Below are 20877 nucleotides of genomic sequence, written 5' to 3'. Positions count from 1 at the left end.
GACCAGCGCCCTTATTTAAATGGTGGCACTCAGGTGGCGGCCTGAATAACCACTCCACTTACCTCAGACTGGTCAAATCCATGTTGTAACGTTCACCCTTCCAGTCACCAACAAAAATTTTGTAATGATAATCAAATAAAGTATGGTTTCAGTCACTAGTACTGGGACTTTTGTGACATTGTAAGAAGGTATATCGCCAGTTAAAGTTTGGCATGTGATGAAACATCTTTACCTGTGTTAAAACTTAAGTGACAATTACTATTCATGATCAAAAATGCCTGGTGACAAGCTTGTGAAGGATACTTTGTGTAATTAATAAGCCCAATTGGCATTTCAGGGGTCTTGTGAGCTCATGCAGATTTAGACGAGACAGAGTGCAACATAGGTAAAAGGCATGATTCCACGGTTGCTGGATTAAATATACATCTTGCATAGTAGGGTCTGGCACCCCAGGCACATATCATAAAATCACTTTTTTTTAGCTGTGGTACTTTGCAAGAGCAATCACCTTATCTCACCTAAACCTGCGTGAACATGCAAGACTCCTGATGTACTGATTTGGCTTCTCTATAGCCTAAGTGCATTGATTGATTGATTTATGTAATTGTTTTCTGACTTAAGAATTCGCTTAAAGATGATGGCGGTCAGTTTTACAGGTGGAGGAAAGCACAGACAGTGCTCTGGGTAAGCCACCAGCCTTTAGCAAGTTGTTGACAAATTTTTTCACATGTAACATACAGATATGCACATTATATTGGGGGAAAACACTAATCTTCAACGAACATTAGACTGAATGTACAAGTGGCCATGTGGGCATTGTCATCTGCTTATTCTCACCAAGGTCCTGTGAACATTAGAAGGAATGGAAATTGGGTAATCTACAAATACTCTGTCAAAGACTGAGTTTGAACCCACATCTGTTATGTCAGCTATTTGAAATACATGTACCTTAGTTAACCACCTGACCACAGCACACTCCCCTGAGTGTGTGTAACCTAAAGGTTATATATATATATATATATATATATATATGTACATATATATACCATATAGGTAAATTTTGTCAGTTATGCTGTGGATTAAGATGTCTGTGCCTAAAATTTCACTGGGAACAGAGTCTCCCCTGCTGTGCTGGCTTTTCCATTAGTTTACACTCCTTGAGGATAGGGGGACAATTATCGTGAGTAAAACGTGCAAGATGCAGACTTAATTTGTCTTTACAGGTAAATCTTGTGTTTTACAAGTCAGAGTCAGAGAATATTGGATGTTAGACCACAGTCTTTGTAGTCCAATGTATGCATGTGCATTTAATAAAACCGTGAACTTTGAAGTAAGGTGTGATATTTAAAAATGCAGATACCACATTTGTACTGTAAATGAAATTTAATATCAAGAATTTCAGTGACCATTATATTCCACTTGGTTCTGTGGCTGTACATTTACATGCAAAATTTCTTGTTAGGATAAATTTGTAATTGAGAATAAATGGTTAATGTCAACACTGTCCAGCACTGTTATGTATTTACTGTAATTCTTCAACCTTTTCGCATGTTTGCAAGGTGTTTATTCAAGCAGATTATGAGTGCAACCAAAGTAGTTTTGTCTTCAAAATCAAATTAAAAGTGTGCATAAATAGCACTGAAAGTTGCTCTTTGGGAAAGTATTGGGGATTTGTTGTTCTATCAACCCAAGTTAAAACCTACTTAAAGTTTGGACAAAAATAGCAATATTTCTAAGCTGTTGGTGTATATGTAATTTAAATTATATCATCTCTTTTTAGTTTAGTTCCCACCTCCATGAAATGGGAGGAAAGCCCTTTTAACACAACATGTCTTAATGTGAGTTTATCAGAAATCTTATGCAAACTGGATTAAGTTATTTTAGATAGAAGTTTTAGTTGTGGATCACTCAATCAACAAGTCTTGAGTACTAATTTTCCCTGGTAAAGCGGACTGAAATCAATGCTAGTGGCAGTGCCATGGCACGTGCCCTGCTCCAAGTAGTTTTACTTTAAACATGTAATACCAAATGTTTAGAAGACTGGAAGTTACAGCAGTAGTACAGTACTATTACTTAAGTTAATGTATAGAAAGATTTTGTGTATGTTCATATAGACCACTTCCAGCAGGAAATGAATGACAGTTAAAATTTCCTACCTCCCTAAAGCTGCAAGAAGCATTTGTTTTTGTCTAGCCACTTGCAGGAGCATGGAGGTACAATGTGCTACAGAACATTGGTGAATAAGCAGGATAAACCAAAAAACATTTATACCTATGCTACAGCATTACATGATATTACAGACTCACATGAAATGCATGAAATTTCTTGAATAATTGTGTGTGACTACCAAGGATTACAATGCTTATATATAACCACATAGGTTTGGAAACAGCCTTTTCACCTTCAGTCCTTGTGGTTGTTTTCATTTCTTATTTTAATTTAATGTTTTTCTTTTTGTGCTGTGTAAGATTTTTCACTTATACTGGGGCAGTCGACTGTTGATGAGTAGAGGATACATATCAGAGTCTAAACTTTGTAAGGACTACTCTTGTGACTTAATGCTTGTGTCAAACCAGTGAGACACCATACTTTCAGTGCCTGCCCCTGTGTCTTTGGCAAAGGCATGCGCGCAAAGTGTTGACCATCATGAGAAGTTTTTAAGCGTTTCTCACTGCTAAACAGGCTTTGAGAAGGAGAGTTATAATACATTATGTATTTTCCTATATAGTTGACTGGTGATCCATCATAGAAACACATGCAGGTCCAATTATCATGAGGAAATCCTCCCCTGCATAGACCCTGCGGTGTAACAGCCTGACACTGTATGTTCTCCGATTCTATTCAAGACTATTAATGGTGCAATTATGAGAGGATTGGTGTATAACATTGTAGAACAGCAAACACAACACATATGTGCTCAGAGATGAGTCAGCCCTAAAATAACTTTAGAAAAACCAGTTTCTGTGAAGAATGGAATGCACCAAGTCAACTGGGTCGGATGTGTTTTCTCAGTTTGCACATCAGTGTTAAGGATTGATGATTCTTATGAACTGACAGAGAGATGCTCCTGGCCTTAAGATGTGGGAATTGTTTGGCCTTTATTCAAATGTGAACTGTCATATCAAATGAACAAAAAACACTGATAGTTATATGACAATTTGGTTAATTGGAGTGATTGTTAATAACATTTTATTTCAATGCTATCTTATTATCTAGGATGTGAGGTGATATGGATGATATTCATACAAACCTTTAGTAAACTCTTCCCCTATAAAATCTCTGTTGTTTCCATTTCTGAACGAAAATATTACTTTCTTTACAGATAAATCTACCATCTTTATTTCATTTGACATAACAAAGCTAACTTAGCATGCAATATTCAACAGGCTTTGGTCTGTACATTGCCAAATATTACATATGTAAGAATGCAAATGTTTAAACAAAATTGAATATAGACTACATAAGGATCATGTAAATGCAGTCCTGCATTTTGGTTTTGTAGTGGATGAAGCAGTAAATTGTTAGTTGTACCTCTTGTAATTTTGTTTGTGTATTACATATACATTATATAAAGGTTTCACATTGTGATACAGTTTAATGTTGTAATTATTGCTTTCAGAGATGACAATATGGAGGTACATGTAGCTATGAACTTGTCACAAGATACAATTTACTAATGTAGTTGTACATGTATTAAGATTGTGTGACTTTTTATCTCTGCTCAGGCCAGGATGACTCCAGATACCTATATGCTGATGTGTATGATGTGTCTGATTGATTGTCAGTGACTTGTAGTATTGTTCTATTCTTCTTTCTCCCTAATTAATATGTAATACAACTGACATACATGTACATGCATAAAAGATAGAACATGTATTGCCAATGTTTCCTCCCTGTTTTATCTGCATAAAAACTTCTAGATATGTTCATGAAATATATCTGCATGTACATGCTAATCCTACCTGGCTCATTGATACATTAGTGCTGAGAAAGTTATGTGTAAGTTCCTCTTGAAAAAGTTTGTTCTGATATAAGTGCCCTTTTTCTGTTTTCAGGTGGGAATGGGTGGAGATTATCGAACCCCGCACAAAGGAGCATATGTATGCCAACCTTACCACAGGGGAGTGTGTCTGGGACCCTCCACCGGGTGTCAAAATGTAAGTCTGTTCCTCATAGTCCCATTACTGACCAGTTTCAGGTTTTATCAGTGAACAGGGTGCACAAGCATGGTTATAGCTTTTATCATGCTGTCACATGTGCATTGTAGTCTTTAGGCAATTCCCTTGAAGCTGTGATGACTCCTCGTGATCATTGTCGTCTGGTATTTGGATGTTCATATCATTATATATTTATATATTCTTGCAGATTTATTGTGTCTATCATTTTTTTGATAGACATAGAGGTTTGCCATCGAGAGTGTCATATTATAGCAGGTTTTGTGTGCACTGGAGGGTGGATGTGTTGTTAACTTGTATTATAACTGAGAAGACTGTAGGATTTCTTTCTATGTTATTGTACATGTACTTACATGTACTTGTAAACTGTTGGGTTGGAGCTAGAGCATATAGGAATTACATGGTGTGATAACCTGGTTTCTCCATTGTACCAAGGCACAAAATGCTCACCAGGTATAAAGGATACAGACAACATAAACTAACAAATATTTAGCCAGGGAGATTCTTGAGATGCCTTATTCCTACAAAAAATGACATGGAAGAGATATAGAGAAATGATGGGGAAAGATGGAAGTGACACTTTGATTTCAAATTCGGGCTAAATGTACATGCATGTCCTACAGAGTATATTGTAGGTACTTGGTCACGATGAACGTATATATGTACTTCATGTAGACATGACAGGCCACCCCGTCCCACTCCTCACCCCATGTCACTGGCTGTGTGCTGAACTTACTGTTGGTACATTCTGGAGATTTTTTTTTGAGAGCTTAATAAGTCCTCTCAGCCTGCTTATCTTTCAGTGTTATATTGATACATGTACATTTTGTATATTTATTCGTTCTGCATATAGGAACAGTGTACACTGTGGGTCACATCAATGATGTGTGTGTACATATGATCCGAAATATATGTGTAAAGGGGAGGACGTGTGCTGCCTCAGTGCTGGCCTGTAATCATTTGAACAGCTTGAATGCTCCTCATTTTTCTTATTGTTATAATTTCCACATAAATAAGCATAAGGTACATTTACAACATAAGGAAAACATAACCTACATCCACATGTAAAGAGCACAATCCCGCCTTAGCATTCATTATACATACAAGTACGTATACAGTGTATGTATAATTTCACGATGCAAAAAAATCCTCGGTCTTTAGTCTTATACACTGTCCATATACTATAATCCTCTTGTTTTTTTATTGCCGGTGATGCAGCCCTGTTGTACCAATCTATTGTTTTTGTCCAGCCTGTATTGATGGAGTAATCTGATAACCTTATTATTGTTGTACTGGCATGCTTCATACAGATATTACCCTGGCTTGATGCAGTGTGTGCAAAGTCTGCAGCAAGCTTATATCTGATGCATTTTCTTGCGAGTTTTTTTGCCCCCAGAGAACACATCGGTTGGTGTGTAGAGAGCAAGCTGCAGTGCCTGGAATATAAAGGGATTGGTTTCTTTCCTCAGCCAGTTGGCTTGAGTAGCCTAGACCGTGGTTTGCAGTCTCCAGGCTGAGATATAATACTTTGGTCTTAGTTCCCACATAGCCTTAGGTTACGTTTATGCTAAAGTACTGCATTTGTGTTTTATGACAGAAGTTAGCCTTTGTAACCTGCCTTGGAACATGGGTTTTATTTCTTGGTGGTTACCCTACTGATGTGTGCTTTTTGTCAAACCATTTGTGCCTGGCCAGATTCATGGACATTATTCACAATGTTGTATATACATATCAGGTAGCACTGATAAACTAAAGAATTTCCTGCCAGTAATAGAGTACAAGTCCTTTGTATTTCAAGGGCCTGGCTCCCAGCTGTGATTTGGCCAGATTTCCTCATGCCAGCCTTACATAGTGCATAGTACTGGCACCAACTGTAGACAGTGAAGGCAGCTTCTTTGTTTTACCTCTGCACAGCCTTGATTGTGCAGACATGTGGATGTTTTAAATATTGATCATTTTTTAGAGAACAGTTAATATTTTTTTGTGAGAAAGACACTTTTTCACAACATGGCATGTGCATGTATATTTTCATGCTGTATTAACAATTTAGCTTTAAGGTTAATTAAAGGTGATATTGTTTACGCTTATTATGCTGTTGAAATAAATGTGCTCAGCATGCACGCTGGCTTCTGTTGGTTGTTTTTTCTGTGATGAAAGACTTGTGATCAGCAGTTGGGGTGTAAGGTCACAAATTCTGATATTTTTGTACCAAACCATGTTGACAGTATCAAGTGAGGGCTATGTTACAATACCTGACAGTTTGCATGTGTTGTGCATGTACATGCCTGCCCATTGTGTCAGTAAGATGAATCTGTAGAAGCAAAGGTACTCATTGTTAAAGGCCCTTTGTGAATTTATATCTCACCTGTGTCTACTCTAATCACTTATGAGTCATAACCTTTTGATGAGAGTTCATAAATTCAGAGTGCAATATTTACCTGCATTGATTAACAACGACCATTGTCATAGATCACAGATTTATAGATGTTGGGCATAATCATGCATTCTATTAATTTTCCTGACCAGTGGTTTAGAGTTTTTTTGACAGCCAGTGTTTTTACATGTGTCAAGGCAGCCACAGTTGTCATTCATCATGGTTATGGCTTTTTCTGTTGTTGTGGGATTTTGCCTCAAAAACTTGTTTGCCTCCTGCCGTTTATTGTGTGAGGCTGTCAGAAGAGACAGTGAGGATGGTGTTCTTGTGGTTAAACATATGGCCTGCCATCATCTTGTATACTGCTGGTGATTTGCTTGGCTGATTTACATATAACCACTGCTCTCCTGGTCTATCAGGCTGCGAATTGGACAGAAGGAAACCTAAAGTACAGTAGCAAAGCTGAAGGCATGGGGATAGATGTCATGCCTCCACAGTGGGGACAAATTACTCTCCAAACCTGCCTCGACTCATCTGTAGGAAGACTTGCCGAAGCAGCTAGAGGAAGACGGCTGAAACCTATCAATTGAACCTACATGTGTTTGTCTGCTCGCTTATTGGAACATTCAAGGATAAAATCTACTTTTATCCTGGTCACCATGGGAACAGGCTTAATGGATTTTAAGGTTATCAGGAGACATTTGCTGGTTTTTGCTGTGGACTTGATAGAAGTGTGCCAGTGTAGACCACACACACTCTGATTCCCCATCCTCACCCAGACAGTAGCATATACCTGGACATAGTTAGCTGGCATCATCATCATCTTATTTTAATACCAAACCAGAAACTTTTGGCAGGAAGTGCTAATTGAAATACATGTTTCACACCCATCAGTGTTGTCTTGTACTCTATTATTAAAGCTATTATTGACTGAAATAACAGTCCAGGCTGTTCTTGAGAAAATAGGCAAAGCGTGTGTCATGTAGCAAAGTCTATAGGGCTGGATGTTTTGCATAGAGTTGGGCTACATAGGTTCAGGTAATTGTTGATAAATAAATACATGTGCTCTGATGTATTAAATATGTACATGTACGAGGCCTAGCGATATAGCGTACTGTGGCTTGACCGGGAGTCTGTGTCCTTAGCATAGTGCCCTAACGAAGCATCCTATTGAATATGTGAGCAAAGGGACCAACTGCCTACAACGGGACACCCTTATGATATGGCTGAAATAATGTTCAAAGCCAGATTAAACCACAAGTAACAATAAACAAACGATAATACTTCAGATGTCTAGAGCTTTCTGGTAACTACCTGTACATGATGATGTATGATCAAAGTACAGTGTATAGATAGATGAACATGTATTAAATGGATCACCAACAGAAAGCACAAAAACAGTATTGGCATTTTGTAATCTCTTTGTTTTAATCACTTCTACTGGCATGCATGAAAATGGTAAATCTGGTCTAACATGGAAGGTTCTGTTTGGAGAAAAATTGAGAGGGGCATGGGAAATAAGGCTTGCCTTAATTCAGGGGTCAGTAGATAGGGAGCATGTGATAGTAATCAGAGGGAAGGGGAATGGTATGAGGACCCCAGTGATCTGGCCTGTGTGGAGATCAAGCTCTCTGTTTGTATATACATATATGTAGGTTAACCCCAGCATGGACCAACGTAGACTGGACAAAAACACATATATATATATGTATGTATACATGTACATGCCTGAGGATCGCTATTACAAATAGTGTCCAGGTTTATATTATAAAAGTGCGTTGCACTCTGGGTACCCATTCAAATCACTGGTGCATGGTTGTTCAACATGTAGCTTCTAATTGATTGGGTTTGATATTTGTCTAAGCGCTATGATTGCATTCAGTGAATGTTATGTCATTGATCAATATTTCACAGGTCCATTATCCGTTATTAACAAATCCATGTAATTTAATAATTGTACAGACGCTGACACATGTGAAGTTCATATGTATGCTTGTATGAAGGCATGCAGTGAGGAGCATATAGACATATATTGAGCAACATTCATACATGTAATGAGCAATGTAAGTTACATGTACATGTAGTGATCAACATACACACATGTAGTGATCAGCATACACACGTAGTGAGCAACATGCATCTACAATGTAGTAATAGAAAAAGTTCAAGTTAAAACCGGAGTTGAGTCAGTTTTACAAAAAGGTGCATGCATTTTTTTTCTTCGAGATACAGTGTTATGACACCAGAATAAAGTGCCTCTGTGGCATGACATTATTGTTTTACCACATGGTAGTGTCAGTTCGTTGTTTTTATTATGGCCTTGTGGTGAACAGAACATAGAAAACTATTAATTAAACTTGATCAGATTAATTTTGTGAATTATGTTGTGGGGGTGGTTTTTGGAGTCAAATATTGCAAAAAAGAGGAAAAAATGTGCTTTCATCTCTAAACGTTTATGTTACAGTGTTAGTACTAGTCCTACTGTACCATGAAGTGGCAGTGTCATTTTTCAATAGACGTCAGTGTGTTGTCTTTATGACGTCTTTATGATCTCAAAAACTATGCATTCACATTGAAACAGTGGGGAACTTGTAAAACTCCTTCCGGCCTGTATCAAGACGGTCCAAAGCTGTGAACTCATTTGTTCTTTGATATATTGCGTCACAGTTATCGGTGTATATGTGCTCATAAAAATGAAGCACACACGCACTGCAACATCACAGATGAAAATGATGCATACTGCCATTTGGACCTTATGAGTAGCTTATCCCCGAGTCTCCCATTACTTACTGTACACTTCTGTTTTGACACAGAATCAATATACATGTAGATTTCAAGGAAAAGTACATTTACATCTTATCTATATGAAAGCTAGACATGTAGATCTACATGTATACGCTGAGGCCTCGGCAACTATATGTGTGTGTTTTTCCTTCCACATTGTGTATAGAATGACCAGTTCTTGTGGCCCTTGACCAGGTAGCCTGAGAGGCATCTGAGAAGGCTGCAGTTAGAAAGTCCTGGCTGACCTGAGAGTAAATGGTTACCTGAAGACATACCCTAAACCCTGTGCACATTACTGTTTTTAGCCACATTTACCAACCATGGTGATGTGTGTTTTAACTATATGTTGTCATGGAAGTTTCACCAGGCTCATTTTGGGACAGCTTAAAAAACAAGCCCCTGGCCCTTGGATGGAGCATCATCTGTAGCAACACGAGTAAATACTGTTATGTATTTTATTGTGCATAGCAACACTCTGTATGGCATATAATCTTTGTAGGCACATTTGCATGTTTATTATTAATTCAGGTCTCTAAATGATCAGTGCCTTTTTAATTATCTTACGACTTTAGTATTGAATCAGACCAGCCCCGATAGCACGGTTGGTACAGCGTCCACTTCGGGAGCGGTAGATCCAGGGTCAATCCTGCTTCAGGTCATACCTAAGACTTTAAACGAGGAAGTTCCTCGCTTGGCGTTCAGCATTAAGGGGATAGTTCAGCAACTGGATGACCCATATCAGTATAATGGCTTGGGCGGGGCGGCTTACTTGCCTTCGGGTGAAGCAGCACTACATAAAAAAGCGACGGAAATCCGTCCTGCAACAAGGAGGCACATTACACCTACATGCACCATAAGGAGTCGTTTGTAGTCTGAATGATGAACAAGACTGAAAATTTGTTAAGTACGACTTAAAACCCCAAGCACTCACTCACTCACTCACTATTGAATCAGAATTGATGATTGATTTAAAATCACTGCAAGATTAATGTGGCATGTTTGGAATATTTATTTGTACAGCATATACACTGCTTCCTCAAATATACATGGATCGATTTGCTGCGAAATCGGAATTAATGTGATGGTGTGGTGTCTTTTCCTTTTTCTTTTTTTCTCTCGTTTTGTACCAGTATCAAATGTTCACAGGGAAAAAGGGCAAAATTGTTGTCCCAAGTACGTCTAAGAATCACTTTTGACCAGATTTCAGTGATATCAAGTTTTTATCAATGTAAATTCGTAAAATAACAAATAAAAACTGTGCCGAGAATTGTAATCTTACCGTACTTGGTAAAAAATGGGACATGTGCGAGTGTGAGTCTAGGAACTAACATGATTTGAGCTGAATTGCTCCCCTTAATGCTTGATGGATGCTATCAAGCTCCACATGTGATGCTGCTTGGACTCCAAGTTGTTTACTTTTATTTTCTAACAGTAAAGCTTCATTGATGAAATTCAGTAGTTGCATACGTGTTTAGATAATTTGGTGCGACATTCTGTGGATAATTATGAATTCTGGTACATGGCACTGTCCGTTTGTTTTTACAGTTTACAGTACATTTATGAAAACACCGAATGGTGGAGAGTTTGGTTGAAAAACATTATCAATTAGTTCACATGTAAATAAAATGGAAATATATGTATTTTGGAGTGGCCTTCGCCCAACCTACGATGACTTGGCAAGAATCATCCTTTGTGTTTACTTTGAGCGACAGATTTGCTGTCACCAGTCAAGCGATGTAACAATGTATGGCTGCCATCTTTGTTTTCTGACACATTGTCAAGGCTTGAGGTTTGTTCTCTTCAAATACATTATTCCCTAAAAAAAAAAGTAAATAATTTGTGATATACCCTTGTGATACAGGTCTAAAGTTGGTCTTTTCGAAGATAACAGGCTCTCGATTCATGGATAAAGCGGTGGTAGTTCACTTCGCACGTGATAGATAACAGGCTCTCGATTCATGGATAAAGCAGTGGTAGTTCACTTCGCACGTGATAGATAACAGGCTCTCGATTCATGGATAAAGCAGTGGTAGTTCACTTGGCACGTGATAATCTTCCATTATTTCAAGACTTTATTGGAAGACATGCCAGAATGTTTATAATTGTTATTGTTTTATTAAACCTGGTAACTCAGTCAACACAAGTACCTCAAATTCTTGTGTACATTCTGTATCATACTGTACAACTGTCGTCAGTCACATTCAGAATTCTGCTTATTCCAGCCAGTAGAAATTATCTCCCTTGTCAGGATTCGATTTTGCGTGGATTCGATTATAACAGGATATGAATCTTTTGGGTCCGGATGAGCGCGATACTTCGAGGACCAGTGTACATGTATATATTAACAGAGCTAATTACATCATACAATGCATAACTGTTAACAGTAAATTCCAGATAATTTGAAATGTTTTCTTCAACGATTTAAACCAAAATTAATTATTTCTTTATTATTAACCATTTAGGGGATATTACATGCAGGTAAAGTGCATGCTGGTGATTAAGTACAGTTCATACATGCGCATCTGACTAGGTTAAAGATTCCAGAGATACATGGCTTTGTGTGTTATGGTGTATTAATATGTCAATTAGCCAACTTAAACACCACTGAAACAGTTAACAGGTGAGATTTAGTTATGTTACAAGGCTTTTGGTAGGTGGTCAGATACATCTGTGTACATGAGTGCTAGAACATAAAATTGATACAGTGAATATAAATCTAGCTGTACAGAAGCAGGTGAAGATGTACCCGGAAGATTTGATGGCCTCTTGCTGGCCAATTAAAAATGTAGGGATGAGATAACACCTGTGTTCATTTGTGGACTTTCCTGGATTGCTGACATGTTTTGTCCTGTCTGACACATTAAAACCTGGGGGAGATGAAAGCCAAGTCTGTCCTACCTAACATGCTGAGTTGCTGTGGCAAACCCCAGTAGAACTGAACAGGAATGTTATCAGCTGGCAGGGAGATTTCATTGTTTGGCTACCTCTGTCAACCCCAGCCTGTGTTACTGTGCCAGCCTTCCATCAGCAGGGCTGATCAGATACAACAGGGGGCAAGGAATGCAACACCACAGAGTCTTCTGCCCATACCACCTCCCAGCTTGGGTGTCTTTGGGTGGGAAGATTCTGCAGCTTGGATGTGTTTTTAATTACCCTGTGTGGATGCATGTTGTCCCATGATGTAACATTAGATCATCCGTTCCAAGACATTATTGCATTTTCCTCTGGACCCAGCTTCACGCTGATTGTCCCTTTCACAGTGTTTACATGTAAAAATAAACCCCTCACGTAGGCAATAGATAGTTATAAAAAACACACACACACACACAAAAAACACTTGGTTGGCCTTTGTTGTTATTGGGGATATAGATGGAAATCAGTCAGTTGTGATTAGTTATAGTCAGGTAAGCCTCCCGAGCTGTTCAATGCGCATTTCTTCATGTTACAAGTTGGGATGAAACGTGGGAATACTTTATCTTGATGTGTAGGTTTTGAGTAGGTGGAGGTGCAAATGGCTTACTGTTGGACAAATACAATCAACAGTGATAAAGAAGATTTATTTCCTATATGTATCATTATGCATTTGATTTTTATATTACTCAGATACCAGTGAAGATTGGAGTTATGCCTGTGGTGAAGGAGTTAATATCTGATTCAGAAAAGAAATACATTTTAAATGACCTCTGGGAAATTATGGATTACCAATACTTCAGATGCAGGTTTACAGAAACCCTCCTTATGTAGAGATGCCATGATGTAAATGTACTTCACTGCATACATTTGTGTATTTTTAGTCTACATGTATATGTCATCATAATGGACTGGCTCTGAAGGTGTACATGTAATTTTGTATTCAAAAGCAACAATTTATTGACTTGAACACAGATTAGTATGCCTTATACCCAACAAATTGACCTTTTTTTTTTCCCTTCAGATTTTGTAAGCCAGCAAGAGCATTTGTCTTATTTCTGTCAAGGTTTTTACCAATTTAAGCAACAGCTTACATGTACATGTAGTTAATGTGAAAACATAACATTACAGTAGTCCAGTTGTTGTTTGCTGTCAATCAGCCTTTCCAAAGCAACATTCCTAAAGGTGATGTCACATTTCATGCTCATGGGTACATGTAACATCATTCAGGTGGAAGTTTTTTCAATCTGTAGTGTAGAAAAGTTGAGAACAACCAATTGACATAGTACAACGTATATTGGAATCAGGCGTTGCTTTGATGTACAGTAACTCTTGCACTTGGGGCCATCTTTAAATGAATGTCCAAACCTATTTTCAGCACATGTTATAGCACATTATGGATCCCAAACTCTCTGCTTTTTATGGCTAAAAATTAATTTGCCTGACCAGAGAAAATTACGTGCATGTAATAGCGTGTTATATTTTCCTTGAGAGAGGGCTAAGGTGGTTAGCATGCCAGGGCGGTGTAATGACCCAGGAGCCTCTGACCAATGCAGTCACTGTGAGTTTAAGCCCAGCCCATGCTGGATTCCTCTCTGGCCATATGTGAGGAGGTCTGCCAGCAATGTACAGATGGTCATGGGCATCCCCGGGCTCGGCATGGTTTCCTCCCACCATAATGCAGGCTGTCGAAATATTCTTGAGTACGCCGTAAAACACTGATGAAATAAATAAATTTTATTGAAGAAGCTCTGTATAACGATGCAAAAAAATTAATTGTGCGAAGAGTGATCTCTGATGATTTGCGTTCTTCCTGTTTCTCCAAGCGCTATGGTGGTATTCTTGGTGTACCCTTGGCACATGTGGGGTACAAGGCTTTCCCATGTGACTCTTATTATAGGGCTGAGTACATGGAAGTGTAACACAGTCTAAATGACCTATCAGCATGTTGGTATACTGCCCCAAATCCACTCTAATGGAAGTGCCAAGTATTTCCCCTACCTATTAAACATAGCCTTCCACCTAACCACAACCACATTTGTATAGTTTTTAACCTCCAGTGAGGTCAAGTAGGGATTCTCCACTAACAAGATGGGACACCAGGATTTGCTGTATTATTCTTGCACCGTGAATTGGAAACCTCAAACACTTCTCATTTCTGCCTAAGAAAATCACAATGGATCAATCCTGCAAAAGTTGCTCTCCTGTTGTTTGGTTTGTTTTTACCCAGGGTCAGCTTGTACAAAAGCTTCTAGATATAATGGAGTTGTTAATGAAGTTTTTCAGTTGCACATACATCATATGGTGGCATACATTTCCATCTGCCACATGAAGTATAATACAACAAGCACTAAACATTAATTCAGGAAATTAACACAGACAGTTTAAATGATACATTTCCTGCAGTTGCAATATACACTTACATACTCTTTTTCATTTCCCATTGCATTGAACTGTTTTTAGTTCCATACTTTACATTGGAGTAATTTTTATGACCCGTTTTGTCCACTTTTTACTTCTCTTAGGTTTTAATACTGTTGAAGTTAAAAGCAGAGAGTGTGTTAATCTTCTATGTATGTGCATTTAGCCCGGTGTGATTTCTTTAGGGCCCTTTGTCAGAGATTTGCTCGCATTGTACAAGGGTTTTGTCCAAGTTGCAATCTCTCCTTCTTACAAAAGCCAAGTCATCAATACGACAGGCTTTATTTGCAGCAGTGCCACGGCCGGAGAGGAAACGTTCAGGATTAATGCTGAAGATTGGACTAGGCTGTAAACTGATGACCCACCATCATTACTCTCCACTCTGTTGATTGGGGAAAAGAATAGAGTGCTGACGAGACATCGCCACAGAGTGATGAATGTCGTTTCAAGCTAGGATTTATTTTATTAGAGAGGACAAGGAGAGGAAAATGATCAAGGAACTGACCTGTACCAGAAAGCTTTTGTAAGTCTGCACTGGCTGAAGTAGGTACATGTACACTGACCATCTCAGGTGGAATTCAACAAATCTGTGACTTGATCCCACATGTAACGCATACTCAAATATCATTTTGGATTTATTTATTTTTTATTTCATTACAGTTCGGTTGATTTCCATATTAAAACTTTCTCATATTCTGCACTTTCTCTTTTGCAGAAAACTGGGTAGAGAAACTAATTTTCTTCCATTGCCAGTAAGAATTTTGTCTAAAAAAAGAACAACATTTTTTTTTCATAGTTTTGTTGTTTTGTATATGTAATAATAATAAAACTGTATGAATGCCTTCTGTTAGATTATTGTCTGCAAGTCTTTGTTACTGGGTTATTGTTCAATCTGTCTGGGGGCATACTTGTTGGGGCTTCCTTCCCTCCCTAAGAGGTGGGCATTTTCTCCCTGGCCTGGCTAATTGATGGAAGCTGAGGGATGAAGCTGTAGCGGACTGGCCACCAATATTGATTAGAAATTCCCCCAGACCAGCCTCCCATGGCTGCTCAAAGTGTGTCGGCAGAGGGCTGACCTGTATCCACACTGATAGGCCCAGCTTAGCACTGGTCCCTGTTTCAACCCAGCAACCCCCATTCAAGCAAGCCTATCTAACTTCTCTAGGATTAGCAGTTTGTTGACTGTTGCCTGCCTGGACACATTCTTTGCTGAAGGAAATAATGTTTGGTACGCAGGTTCAGCCCTTTGGTCAGAAAAAAAAAAACTACGAAATTGCCCCAGATAAAGTAGTATAATAGTATAGAAGATCACATGAGAATGAGAGGATGAACAAAAAAGTACTTTGGGCAGATAGCAAAGCGGAAATTGAAATCTCTAACTCACTGTTTGCTTATTAGACCAAGTAAATGTTGGAGTAAGATTTTTTTCATGAGATAAATGTTGAAGAAGTCTCTAGAGAGATGTTCTGATGGCATGATGGAGCCTTTGTTGTTGTCGTATTTGTCTACATTCAGAAAAGTTAATTACATCGTCAATGTGAGACATCTTATTGCAACATCAACTACATGTAGTTTTCCACTGAAATCTTTACATTTTCAGGAAAATGTTTTCGTCATATTTTGCAGTGGTGTTTGATACTCTCATCTCTGTGACAGTCCTTATATGTCTTTTCACAAATCCAGCCACAATGTTTGTTACTGATTAAAGATTTTTCCTTTCTTGATTTTATTTATTTATTTAATTGGTCTTTAACGCCGTCCTCAAGAATATTTCACTTATACAACAGCGGCCAGCATTATGGTGGGAGGAAACCGGGCAGAGCCCAGGGGAAACTCACGACCATCCGCAGGTTGCTGCAGACCTTCCCACGTAGGGCTAGAGAGGAAGCCAGCATGAGCCGGACTTGAACTCACAGCGACTTCATTGGTGAGAGGCTCTTGGGTCATTATGCTGTACTAGTGCAACGCTGTAATAGTGCAACGCTGTACTAACCAACTGAGCCACGGAGGCCCCTTCCTCACTTGAGTATATATATGTGCAAGTGTATGTGTAGTACTACTACACCAGAAGTAACATTCATGTATATTCTCCACATACACTGTGCTTGCCTGACCAGACCTAACTGGCCTGATATATAGTGTTTGGCAAATTTGACAACCTGTATATCTGAGAGAGCTGAGTAAAAGTTGTTACTGTTTACCTAACCACAAGGCTATGGAGTTTCAGATTCTCTTTAGCCCACCTTGGTTTGTTTATCAGCAAGTTTTCCTGTGTGAGAGATAGATGTTCCATTGCAGGAAAGGTCCAGATTGCCATATGCCTGGCCAGAATGATTATGATTGTATGTTCTTGTGGTGTCTTGGTCATGATGACCTTCCAACTATTGAAGCAAATACATGTATCATGTAGAATGTGACATTTTTGTCAGTGATCTGATCGCCATCTTGCCCATTCTAAGCTTGGAACAAGAGTTTTCAACAGTGATACATGTGTGTATCTTACCTAGACTCAGAGCTGAGGTACAACCAGGAAGTGTCTTAAGGCTGAACCTAATTACTGGACATGTACATTTCTGTGAATTTCACCAGCCAAGACCCATTGTTAAAAATACATGTACATATTCACTGGGCTAAATCTGAAAAAGGGTCCCACTTGAAAGTTTTCATCGGGGACTTAGTTTAAAATTCCTTTCTCTTTCATTAGACTGAATCGAAAAAAAAAACAAGAATTACCTGCTGACCAACCCGGTTTTTTCTGAAAGGATGGGCTTTTGCCCAAGAAAGAGTTTTTTTGGGACAGCTCAATCAGATGCAATATTGCATACATGTACACATACAGGTAAAAGTGCAGGAATCTGTTGGAACAGCTGTGTGAAAAGCTGGGTCAGACATTGAACTGTTAAGCCTAAGTACATATACTTGTATGTACATCAGTATAGTGATAACACAGAGTTAAGCGTTCATGAATCTGTAAGGTGTGAAGAATATTCCTGTGTCATTCACATTAGTCTGCTGTTAACATTTTCCCCAACATGGTATGTATTCTTCATAACAGAATCGTATGTGTCATTTCACACATATTTAATACTTCCTCATACATGATTAGTGTTTGCCATGATTGATATGATTCTTCCTCCACTATTGTATATTTATATGTTATGGTGGCCTCTCAAATTTAACTAAGCATGATGATCTATTTGACTTACACTACATGAAACTTGTTGGACTTGTTCAGAATGGAGGCAGTGTATGCTTTGCATTCTTTGTTTGGCTGATCTTTTTTGCCGTATCCAGGATTTCTATATTGGTATAAAAATAAACTGCTTTTTACTGGCCTGGTGCTGAGGAGATTTGTGTGAAGTCATGTCTTGTTCGCACATAATGTGGTCTCTGTGCCCTTTCTATTGTCTAAACTTAGGCATGTTGTCATTCCAGTTGTCAAGTGGTAAAGTCCTACGTACATGTACATATTAAAAATAGATATTCCTGATTGACTATTAATATCAATATATATGTGGGCACTGTATGTAATGAGTTGAAACTCTCAACAAGAGGACAGTGTTAATATCCATGTATGTTACTGTTTTCACCTAGTTCAGCATTTTGGGTGACACAGTTTGCTTGGTTCTGAATGATTCATCCATCCCATAAGGGCACTTAGAGTTATTGTGAAGTTTGCTGTATTAATTTTGTATATATGATTTCTGTGGTGATTTATTATTATTACATTGTCTCAGACTTCATCGCTGTTTAGTTTATTAGACTTGTTTATGGTCAGATGGCTCAGTGTGATGGTTTCCTGCATGACCCTGTCTAAAGATTGATCAGTACTGACAAGATTGGGATTTTGTGACCTGGCCCTATGGCCTCCTGAACTGTGCAGACAGTATCCAGTCTCAAGCAGCTACACAAGTCAGGGGATAGCTACCCATTATCTGATCATCTCTTAGACAGATAATTAAGATGCGTTCACTTCTGACCCTCCAGACACAGATCCAGCCTGGCCAGCCAGGTTACAATAAACATCCCAACAAACTGCACTCTTCTTCAGAAATAAAGCGGTTTGAATGAATTATGTTAAGTGGGTGAATTTATATTTGTGACTCTTGCCGTCAACAAAATTCTACTACACATATGTACATAGATGTACTACCCAGTAAGAAATGAAGGATTTTATATATGGTATGATTTCACATGAAAAACCATTGTAACCTATGAACATGTAACTTTACACCATCTAACTTCCATTGAAGGGCACTACATGGACAATTTAGTTATAACTTATGGCTTCCCCCAGGTTTTGCCCAGTTTCCTTCCACCATAATACTGGCTGCTGTTGTATAAGTGAAATATTCTTGAGTATGGCATAAAACACCGATCAGATAAGTAAATAATAAAATTATGGCGATTTCCTCCACCCATAAAAACTGACAACCATTTTGTAAGTGAAAAATGTTTCAGTATGGCATTATATAAATAAAAGCATCCTGGATTTAGAATACCAAAATCCTGTAGGGGAATTCTTAAACCAAAACTTACTACAAATAAAGCATGTTTACTGCATTAGTACGTGATGATGAACCAGATCTGAACCATGTTTACTACAGCTTTCCTGGTGGGTGACCAGTCACTGAAGAAGTGGTCAGTCAGTCGGTGTACTATATGTATAGCTCTTCATCTGTTTGTCCATCTGGTGTAGGTCTGAGCAGTGTATTAAGAGGTCAGGTCTGGTGACTGATGCAGCCAGGTCTGATGAGGCATGATGAGTCTAGGTTTGAATGACTGTCTAGAATAACTCATCACTATAGTGACCATACTGCTGATATGTGTTTCTGTTTCTATGGATAACCTTCCAGTCTGTCCCAGTACACCATGTACATGTGCAATGTTGTATTTTGAACGTTCTTTATTACAGGTCAACATGTATGTGTATGCCACACATTTTGCCTTTTTACAACTTATTTACATTAATGTCAATCTTCTTGACACAGGTGCTGAGAAGTTGTAACTGATTTTAAGTGACATTTTATATTTTAACAAAACTACGCATTCAGCTACATGTGATACAGTCCTCAAAAGTCTGTGTACTGGTGTGCCATTTGGTTTACATGTGTATTTAATATAATTTGCATTTAGCATCTCCTGTATAAGATATATCTTTAAAGACATTTACATTTGGACTTATGCCCCAAATTAACTGTCCATAACACAGTTTCTGGGTATAAACTTGGCTGCACTTTGAGGGAAAACACATTGTTGAGCCCTGTTGGCTGTGAGAACTGTGGTTTTAAGACATGTACATTATACCTTGACTCTGTGCTCCACTTAGGATCTACTTGACATTCTGTAAACCGTGGGTAGGTTTCCCACCACTACAGCCGGTTGACAAGATGTTTTATGAATGAGTCTGAGGAAAATCCCTGAGTAATTGTCGGTACTTGTGGAAATAAAGGATATATACTCTCATGTCCCAGCCACATGTGTGGAGTGCTGAATTGATGTCTGGACAAATGTACACAATAGTTGCATGGATTTAGAGATGGATTAGAGCTCCTCATTCACACTCTATGTGAACCTGTTTCTGTTGATTGTATTGCATATCTGCTTTTATCACGTTTATAATATCAACATACTTGTACCTGTGGGATCTGACTTTATGCTGAAAAACACATGTGGCTCTTCCAGTCTGCTGCAGTAAATATGCCTTACAGCAATCTATGTTCTTTAATTTTTTATTTGGACTGACAGGTGTGAATTGCTTGTACATTGTATTACATGAATCAGGAAATAAATGAACACCAATACTAATATTGCATTCCATTCAGTTTAATTATAGCTACTGTAGATTGCCTGGCTAATATGATGACACTAATCTGCTGTTAATTGCTCCGCGAGTTGGATGTTGCAATTAAGCTAAGATAAACTGCTCACATCAGATAACATGCTGACCGGGGAAAGATTTCGCATAACTCTTCATGCCCATGTTGTGGCTCTCAGTTGCATGCTGTTCTACACTTTGAGGATGAGGTCCATTGGTATTAATACGACCGATCATTTGGCTTGTGAGCTGATGCATGCCTGGTAATCCCGCTGTATATGAAGACCTCATGCTGTGAACCGCTGTAAACAGGTAAAACCCAGCTCCACGGAGTCGTCCCTGCGGATGAAGCACCTGTGCTTGTGTTTACAGTTCTAAAGCTGAGCACGGTTCAG

General features: G+C 38.5%; 1 protein-coding gene across 3 annotated transcripts in view; it reads left to right on the top strand.

The window, feature by feature from the left end:
- Positions 1 to 20877, top strand: part of LOC135466472 (rho GTPase-activating protein 39-like) — a 62797-nt gene that overhangs the window by 667 nt on the left and 41253 nt on the right. For 2 of the 3 annotated variants that reach the window (XM_064743965.1, XM_064743966.1), the window contains exons 2-3: positions 622 to 684; positions 4056 to 4157. In XM_064743965.1, coding sequence (XP_064600035.1) covers positions 622 to 684; positions 4056 to 4157 — 165 coding nt within the window. The remainder of the gene's footprint in view (positions 1 to 621; positions 685 to 4055; positions 4158 to 20877) is intronic. The other variant, XM_064743967.1, reaches the window with a different exon arrangement.

This window comes from Liolophura sinensis, chromosome 6, assembly GCF_032854445.1.
Source record: "Liolophura sinensis isolate JHLJ2023 chromosome 6, CUHK_Ljap_v2, whole genome shotgun sequence".
In the NCBI taxonomy this organism is placed as follows: domain Eukaryota; kingdom Metazoa; phylum Mollusca; class Polyplacophora; order Chitonida; family Chitonidae; genus Liolophura; species Liolophura sinensis.
The sequence above is the reverse complement of the archived record's forward strand: the minus strand, read 5'-3'. Positions and strand labels throughout refer to the sequence as shown.